The following is a 10,437-nucleotide window of genomic DNA, read 5'->3' on the forward strand; positions in this document are numbered from 1 at the left end:
AGTAAGTAAGTAAGTAAGTAAGTAAGTAAGTAAGTAAGTAAGTAAGTAAGTAAGTAAGTAAGTAAGTAAGTAAGTAAGTAAGTAAGTAAGTAAGTATGTATGTATGTAAGTAAGTAAGTAAGTAAGTAAGTAAGTAAGTAAGTAAGTATGTAAGTAAGTAAGTAAGTAAGTATGTAAGTAAGTAAGTACGTAAGTATGTAAGTGAGTGAGTAAGTGAGTAAGCAAGTTAGTAAGTAAGTAAAGCAACATACGATTGTCATATTTGACATAAGATGTTTTACAACTGTCTGAACTTATTAAGTAAGTAAGTAAGTAAGTAAAGCAACATACGATTGTCACATTTGACATAAGATGTTTTACAACTGTCTGAACTAATTACTTCTGCCTTTTTATGAGGACTGAAAAAAGCATTGCCAGTATATTATTAAACTATAACACTGTCAGGCATCTAACAATTGTCTCCAAACACTTAACTTTGCCACTGTCAGATAATTGTCTCATAATTCTTTTTATCAAATGAGCGAATTTTATTCATCTGTTAATTGAACCATTGACAATTCTTTTCCAAATGTAAATACGGTGCATTAAAATAACCTATTGAACTTAAATAAGCTCTGACAACTATTGCCCTACAACAATCTGACAAAAGTGTGAACTGACAATTGTTGTTAGCAGATAAATTTATTGCCTGACAGTGATATTATAAGATTTTCTTAAAACCGTCTGAATAGAATAATCTATTGTCAGATCTGACAACATACCAGTTTAACTTAGTTGAACTAAGTTGTTAGTGATCTTTGGATTTTAATTAAATTTTTCCTAAAAATTCTTTAACAGTAAAGTAATTTTACACTTTTCCCTTGTGACATTATAACACTTTCATTTCATGTAATTATATTTTACTCTAATGACATTACCTTTAAATTTACGGCAATAAAAATGATCTCATGTTATAGACAGACAATTTTTTTGCGTTTAAAAACACGAAAAAAACTGATTAATGTTTCGATAGGGAAAACAATTTAAACAATAATTATTATTCTTTTTTTTTTTTTTTGAAACAAAATGATGATGAAATTTTCAAAAAAGGGGTAAAGTTTACTAAAAATGCTGACATCACAAATTAATAGTAATCTTTAAAAATAATAATTATTAAATAATCTGATAGTTAAAAAAAAACCGGTAATAATAAAACAAATTTGAAATTGGAAAAAATTATTAACAGAATATTTTTAAGCAAAATTATATAAATATACAAATAAATATTTCATCGTTTCAGAATTTGTTTACTTTATTCCAAAAAATTTCAAAATTCTAAAACAGGTGTGTTAAAAATATTGTATATTTGCTTTTTTTGAGTAAACAAAACGTATTTTTGTCGGTTAATTAAACTAAAAATGTAATAAATTTTAATTTTTTTGCTCCACTTACCTTGCACTCGAATATTCACTAGACGTTGCACAACCTATCGACGTTGATTGTAGGGATTCCGGTATCGATAGTTGTTGTTGAAATATTCTTTTCGTTTTTGTTTGTGGTGGACTAGACGATGATGAGGATGAAGTTGCTGCTAGAGTTGTTGCTGTTGTTGTTGTTGTTGTAGATTTAAAATCTTGATCTAAAGTATTTAAACACTGAACACTTAGACATTCAGTGTGTGTTTGCAATGGTGCCATGGGCGATAGAGCGGTGGAATCTGTCGGTAGCTGAGCAAGTGAACTGAAAATTGAAGAGAAAAAGAAGATAAAATTAGGTCATTTTATTTAAATTTTCTTTGAATTTATTGTTTATTTCATTAATTTTATCTAGATTATTACAAAACTCTTTATTAAAGGTTAATTTTCCTTTTACAAAGCTTTTTTACTTTTGCACAGTTGACATCACTGCATATTATTGAAGTCTGTTTTAGAAGAGAGAGTTGCCATATATAACTGCTTCTAAGGAGTTACCACGCTGCAATAACACCTAAAAAGCGATTTATTTACAATTATCACAGCAAAAGGAAAACTTTGCTTGAAATATATTCGATAATTTGTTAATTTATTTTAGTTCCTTAAGTTATTTATTTACTTAATACTTTCATTGTTGTAATTTGGACACATTCTTCAAAAAACTATATTTTCTTAGTAAATTTTTTTTAGTTTACTTAATAATTTAAACTATTTTTCACTGTCAATTATTCACATATGTATTCTCTTTTATTTTTGATATTTTGACAGCAAATTTTATTCTGTGCCAAAAATGTTCAATTTTAATTTAATTTATGTATTTTTTATTTAATTGGAAAAACGAAAAAATTATATAGAATAGCGGGATATAGGGTCAAGGTTATATATTTTCACTTTTGCTTAAAGAAATTTACAAATTTTGCCAAATGTTTTTTGTAGTTTTCTTTTAGGAAAAGGAAACATTTTTTCCTTTATTTAAATTTATATTGGCAAAAAATTTTGTCTAACATTGACATAGTTTTTTTGAAAGAAATTTTTGACAGTTAGTTGTTGTTTAAAACAGAAAAAAAATGAAAATAAAATTTGAAAGAAAGTTTTTCAAATTAAATTTTAAGAAATAAATATTAACTCCCTTATTCATAAACAGCACTTTATTTTATAAAAGGTTTAAAAAAACAAAATTTTCATAGGAAATTTGATTTATAAATCGTTTATAAAAAAATTGTTTAGGAATATGGGGTTTACAAAATAGATTCAAAACGTAAGAAATGATGAAAGTTATGAAATATAAAAAATAATTGTTTGTTCCCTCTTTTATGATAAGATAAATCTCTCTAGATATATTTCTATCTATCTATCTATCTATCTATCTATCTATCTATCTATCTATCTATCTATCTATCTATCTATCTATCTATCTATCTATCTATCTATCTATCTCTATTTTTGTTAAATATTTATTTGTGTAAGAATTTCTTACTAAGAAATTTCCTCAATATTTCCTGTTAAACTCTCATAAATCTAAAAGAAATTACATATTACAAATTTATAAATATCCAAAACTTATAAATAGAATTTAACACACAAATATCTACATGTGTCTTTAATAAATTCCCTTAAAGCCAACTATTGGATGTTGTGAAAGTTGGGAAGGAGTAAGTGGGGTTAGTGGTGTATTACACCACAACTTGGGCCCCCTCTTCATGAAACCAAAAACACATTACATGACAAAAAAAAAAAACCAAAAACTATAAATAAAATCGCATGTTTAGGAGCTAAGAAACGACATTAAGGCGTCTAAACTAAATGACGGCAACAAATGTGTTGTTCTTGTTTTGAATATTTGTCGAGTATTTTTCCAAATATATTTTCTTTAAAACTTTTAATATTATTTCTTCTAACAGACGTCTGAAAGTGATTATTTAGATGACTTTTTTTTTTTGTAAATACCTTACCAAAACCCCTTACGTAAGAAAACCCCAGTCATCCACTTATTAAATCATTAAAAATGCTATTATGCATAATATTTAGTTGCTATTTCTACCAAAAGTTGTAATCCAATTAGATTTTGTATAAAACGAAAAAAAAGTGGTGAGAGTCCAACTTAACACCCTTAGTTTTTCAGACATTTATAAAGACTATTGCCTTTGCGTGACAAAAAGTTATTGACAGTTTTTCTTTAGCTAGTAAATAAATTTATCTATAAACCTTAAAATGTTTTAAAAAATCCTATTGATTTTTAAAATTTTCAATAATTTTTGTTTATTTATTTATTTTCTTTGGCCAGTTTTTTTTTTTACTTGTTTTATCTTTTGTTTATATTTTTGTTTTACTAGAACAGTAAAGAATAAATATCAATTAATCTTGATAGTTAAATAATGTTTAGTACATACTTTATTAAAACAAGTGTTTTTCAAAGATAAGAAATCATAAAAATTAAATGTAAACAACAAAAAATAAACAAATAGAATATAAATAATAATAGCCTTTTGAAAACAATAAAAAACAAATTGTTTATTTCGTAAAGAAATGCAAAAATAATTAAGTTTGTTTAATGAACCTTTAACCTCCGTATTGGATAATGAAATAAAATCTTAATTTATGAAATTATTTTGAGATTTCTTTTATTAAAAAAAGGACTTTTGTTATCAATTGTAAATACACATTTCCAACTCTGTGTTAACGCAAGAGAAATTAAACATTGTTGTTAATGTAGCGGAGAAAAGTAACGGGTTTGTTAAGTGTTAGCGATTTCAAAGTAAATTGAGACGAAATTATATATTGTAATAGGAACTGATAAATCAGTGAGAAATTTTATTAAGATTTGTTGTAATGTTTGAAAGAATTCTTATTGAAAATGTTAGGAAGCAGAACATGTTGAATGATCTATTAAGAGATTGAGGTAGAAGCGATGAAGCGGAGCCAAAGGGGTGTTTTAAGGATGTTTAAGGAAGTAAGTAAGTAAGTAAGTAAGTAAGTAAGTAAGTAAGTAAGTAAGTAAGTAAGTAAGTAAGTAAGTAAGTAAGTAAGTAAGTAAGTAAGTAAGTAAGTACGTAAGTAAGTAAGTAAGTAAGTAAGTAAGTAAGTAAGTAAGTAAGTAAGTAAGTAAGTAAGTAAGTAAGTAAGTAAGTAAGTAAGTATGTAAGTAAGTAAGTAAGTAAGTAAGTAAGTAAGTAAGTAAGTAAGTAAGTAAGTAAGTAAGTAAGTAAGTAAGTAAGTAAGTAATTAAGTAATTAAGTAAGTAAGTAAGTATGTATGTAAGTAAGTAAGTATGTAAGTAGGTTAGGTTAGGTTTGCACAGGTATCCAATGTCGGCTTTACTTGGGTCCATGTTGATCCCTTTGTAAAAATACCTGAAAGAAGAAGAAAAGAGAAGAGAGAGACAGAAAGAACAGAAACAGTTGCAAAGAGAAGGAGACGGATAAGATGAGAAGTGAGAGAGCCAGGGCAGCTGCCATGGGTGAGTAGTGTGAGTTATAGGATTCACACCCAATTTGACAAATTAATGAACTCTAGAAGACGTTCTAATTTAATATTTGACAGCTCGGTTAGATCTCCAAAGTAGGTCGATCCAAGCGTCTGAAAACGAGCCTCCGCCAAAGCAGGACAATCACAGAGAAGATGAGTAATGGTCTCTTCTTCATCCTCATTTTGACAACTGCTACAGTAATCGTTGGACGGGAGACGAATGCGTCTGGCATGGTTCCCAAATTTACAGTGGCCAGTGATAATCGATATCAGCCTACTTAACTGCGGTCTTTGGAGACCAAGAAGATATTTAGATCTTTGAGGATCCATTTGTGGCCACATCACTCTACATGTTGTGCACGTATGTTCACGCGACCATTTGTCGCGAGCGATGCAGAGGCATTTTTCACTGATTTGCCTCTTAACTGCAAGTAGTGGTATACCGCAGAACTGATCTATGTCCATGCTGCTGAGCATAGTGCCAGCTCTTGCCAATGTGTCAGCAATACCGTTGCCATACGAAATCCCATGTCCCTTTACCCAAATTAGGGTGATGTTCGAATGTCTCGCCATCTCATTGAGAGACGTCCGGCATTCATGGACAATTTTGGATGTGGAGAACACACCAGTTAGGGATTTAATAGCAGCTTGACTATCAGTATAAATTCTGATATCCCTATTAGATATCCGATAGTACCTTAGCCAATTTACCGCCCTTCTTATCGCCGATATTTCAGCCTGAAGGATGTGCGTTACGAACATCAGCACAAACCCAATATACCCTTCCTACTTAAGTGGTGTAGGGTATAAATTTGGGGCGTGGCATTTCCCATGTTAATTCAACATACAAATTTATATATCTAGGATACGCTTAGATCTAGAAATCTCAAATTTTGTACAGACACCTTTGAAATGTATGCATGTGTTAACATTTGTAGAGAACAATTGACGAACTACTAATGGAGGGCGTGGCAACTCCCTCCTAATGAGTTAAAATACAATTTCTTGAAGGGTAGAATTTTCAAATTTGTGAGCGTGACACCTTGAATAAGTATGAAGAAAAATTTTGTTTTATTTAATATTTTTTTCCTTTTTTCAAGTTTTCTGTTTAAAAATCTATTTGAATTAATAAAATTATAAAAGTAAAATGAGGAAATTGTAGAATTTTGAACTTAAATCCACTTTTTCCAAAGTTCTAAGTTTACTTTATGTGAAGCTTAATTGTTTACTATTTACTTAATTACTTTTAATCATTTTATTATTAAAAAAACAACAACAATTGTTAGTCAATTACAAAGTCTAAAGTAATAATTGTTGATCTCTTTACAGTTATTAAAAAAAATTGTTAATTAATATTGTAATTAAAATAATTACAATAATGATATTATTTACAAAATGTTAATTAATATAAAAGTGCTGGAATATAAGTTTTATAGATTAATTAAAAACAATTACAAGTTTAAAAGTATTATAACAAATTGGATAATAAATTTTTAAGAATTTTGAAAAATTTTTGAAAATTTCAAATTTATTTAAATTTTTTCTGTGTTTTTCATTTTAATTACCTGTTTTGTTGTGATTTATAATAATAAATTAATTAATTTATTTAAACATACCTGCAATTAAACATGAGAAAAAAACATAAATTAATAAATAATTTATTTATGTAAATATTAAATGTGTTAAGTGTTAAACTAATTTAGTTTTTATTTCTAAATTAAACAATTAATAAAATTAACATATTAATAATAAAGAAAAACAAACGTGAAAGGAATAAATAATTCATAAAAATAATAATTAATATTTAATACCTTTGTTTTTATTATAAAAATAAATAAAAAATAATTTTTAACAAAATTTTTTTTTATTTTCACCAAAAAGAAAAATCTTTTAAAATATTTGTTTTAAATTATTTTTTTATTATTTTGTTTAAATTCTTTAAAATTTCAACAAAATTTCTTTTATTTTAAAAAGTTTTTTTTTTTTTTTTAATTTCAAAACTTTAAATTGCCAAAAAAAAATTTCTTAACTTTTTCAGCGATTTTTCTAACACACAAGCTTAAACACCATATTAAGTTCACCCTCCTACCATTTAAAGACTGAATGGCAAAAAAAAACTGTTTTATTTCAAATTTTTTTTTGTTCAAAATTTTATTTGAAATTTTTTTAAGTTTAGATAAACATTACAAATTCACTGCACGTTTTTTTTTATCAAAAACACAAAAAAAAACCTAAAAAAATTTATATAGATTTGTTTGCAAGTTTGGCATGAAATTGTTATTAAAAAAAAAAAAAAAAAAAAAAACTAACAAACACCAACAATTTAAAACGCCCGTTTGATTGCTATGACCAGTCAATTTAAATGGCGAATGGATGGATGGATGATTAGTTTTTGTTACAAACTGTCAATCTACATTCATACATACAATTTAAACACACAAACATTAAATGTAAAATAAAATGCAAATAACAAAAAAAAAAATCAAAATAAAAACAGGGGCGTATTTGTTAACAGATTTGCAAATAATAAAAATTTAACTTAAAATTATAAAAAAAGGGGCGTTTAATGTGAAGTAAGTAATATGTACAAAAGTTTATTTAATTTGTAAGATAGTTGCCACGCCCCTTATTGCTAGTGCGCCCCACTTGTTTCTCAAGATGTTTTTATGGTTGTCAAAGTTGTTGTTGAAGATTGTAACCAGAAGCTTTTCCTTGGTTTACACATTTGTACGCCTCTTTGTAGCATGTGCTACCATATCGTGGCTTAAATACTCATAACGGTGAAGGATTCCTCCCCAAGTGTTCATGTTGTTGTGGATGTAAAATTTGTGGATTCTAGCGGTTTCAGAGATGTGACTTACATATATACTTACCTACTTACTTACTAACTTAATTACTTACTTACTTACTTACTTACTTATTTACTCACTTACTTACTTACTTACTTACTTACTTACTTACTTACTTACTTACTTACTTACTTACTTACTTACTTACTTACTTACTTACTTTCTTTCTTACTTACATACTTACTTACTTACCTACTTACTAACTTACTTAATTACTTACTTACTTACTTTACTTACTTACTTACTTACTTTCTTACTTACTTACTCACTTACTTACTTACTTACTCGAAGCATTTCCTTGGTATAAACATTTGTACGTTCAATAAACATGGGAAATGTCACGCCCCTTTATAGCATGTGCTACCATATCGTGGCTTAAATACTCATAACGGTGAAGGATTCCTCCCCAAGTGTTCATGTTGTTGTGGATGTAAAATTTGTAGATTCTAGCGGTTTCAGAGATGTGACTTACATATATACTTACTTACTTACTTACTTACTTACTTACTTACTTACTTACTTACTTACTTACTTACTTACTTACTTACTTACTTACTTACTTACTTACTTACTTACTTACTTACTTACTTACTTACTTACTTACATACTTACTTACTTACTTACTTACCTACTTACTTACTAACTTACTTAATTACTTACTTACTTACTTACTTACTTACTTACTTACTTACTTACTTACTTACTTACTTTACTTACTTACTTACTTACTTTCTTACTTACTTTCTTACTTACTTAATAAGTTCAGACAGTTGTAAAACATCTTATGTCAAATATGACAATCGTATGTTGCTTTACTTACTTACTTACTCACTCACTTACTCACTCACTTACTCACACACTTACTCACACACTGACTTACTTACGTACTTACTTACTTACTTAATTATTTACTTATTTACTTATTTACTTACTTACTTACCTACTTACTTACTTACCTACTTACTTACTTAATTATTTACTTACTTACTACAAAATAAACGCTACAATGATAACACTATTCATTATACCCTAGACCATTTTAGTGAAGATGGTATATTGAGTTTCTGCTGATGTTAGTCCTATACCCACCTTAAAGTATACCAATCGGATCAGAATCATTTTCTGAGTAGATTTAGCTTTGTCTGTCCGATCACCCGTCTGTCCGCCCATGTAAACCTTTTAATCAAACTACAGGTCGCAATTTTCAAGATAATTCAATGAAATTTGGTACATGATCTTCTATTGTTTCAAGCCTATTGAAAATGATTAACATATCAGTCCATTATTTCACCTAGCCCCCATGCAATTGAACTTCCGAATTGGGCTTGTAAACCTAGTAATCAAAGTACAGGTCGCTATTTTGGACATAATTTAATGAAATTTTTCACATGATCTTCCATGGTAGCGCAGATGAAGCCTTTTGAAAATGGTTAACATCGGTTCATTATTTCATCTAACCCCCCTACAAATTGACCCACCGAATAGGGCTTTTAAGTTCATGCAAAACTAAGGTCTATGCTAGCCTTAATGACCCTCATGAACTCTATAATTATAGGGCCACTAGTCTTCTAAATTTGACTTAAATGTCCACAGTTTTATTCAACAATAAATGGCTTTAGTATATCTGAGGGCAAGGTACAATTAAACTTGTTTTATTATAAAAACTTAATCACATTTTACTTTTTGTGACAGGTGTAGGGTTTTATATGGTCGGCTTTGCCCGACTATATTTTCTTACTTGTTTTCTCTTAAAATAGTTTAGAATAAATCCACCTTATTCACAAATTTAACAATTCTACAAAATATATAACAAAAAAGGTAATTCTTGAGGATTAATTCAAGCGATTTTTTACCACAAATAGATTTTCTCACTTTCGCTCGCACACATAGCAACTCCTATAAGGTTGCCACACAGTTCTCTCTGCTGTTAAAAGAATTCATAGCAAATTTAAGCGTTTTAGCTTAGATTTAACAAAATTTCAAAAATTTTAATAGTTTAACCGATTCTTACATGAATTGTTTCTATAAATAAGACTCATTCGAAGTTTTATGTTAAAATTTTCCTTGAATGAATTTAAAACTTTTTCTTGAAATATCTGTAATACGCCTCTGTGTCTAAATAAAACATTGATACCGTATTTAGTATATATGTATAAATATACACAATGTGTGTATTTTATTCTACATACATAGATATATGTACTATATACATTTTATTATAATAATTTTTTTTCCTTTCTGTTGTATTTTATACAAATTGTTGATAATACAAAATGCATACATTAAACAATAATTCAAATCAAACTACAACAATAACAACACCATTCATTGCTAGTGAATACTATGCTGTCACGTTGAAATATGAATTTACGTTATTTGTTTTTTTTTTCATATTTTAATCACTTTATTTTTGCTACGACCCTATAAAATAGTCAATAATAAATAAATAAAACAAAAAGCGATCAATGTTCTTCTCTAATCAACGATGAAAACTTATCAATAGAATTGAAATAAGAATTAAAACAAAGACATTTGTTGAACTACTACTTTATAAAAATGTTCAATACTTTCTATCTATCTATCTATCTATCTATCTATCTATCTATCTATCTATCTATCTATCTATCTATCTATCTATCTATCTATCTATCTATCTATCTATCTATCTATCT

At 27.6% G+C, this 10,437-nt stretch overlaps 1 protein-coding gene across 1 annotated transcript in view; it reads right to left on the reverse strand.

The window, feature by feature from the left end:
- The window catches only part of LOC111686287 (serine-rich adhesin for platelets-like), a 27,517-nt gene that overhangs the window by 13,530 nt on the left and 3,550 nt on the right, over window positions 1-10,437 (reverse strand). The window contains exon 2 of the mRNA XM_023448640.2: window positions 1,432-1,719. Coding sequence (XP_023304408.2) covers window positions 1,432-1,719 — 288 coding nt within the window. The remainder of the gene's footprint in view (window positions 1-1,431; window positions 1,720-10,437) is intronic.

This window comes from Lucilia cuprina, chromosome 3 (assembly GCF_022045245.1).
Source record: "Lucilia cuprina isolate Lc7/37 chromosome 3, ASM2204524v1, whole genome shotgun sequence".
Classification (NCBI taxonomy): Eukaryota; Metazoa; Arthropoda; class Insecta; order Diptera; family Calliphoridae; genus Lucilia; species Lucilia cuprina.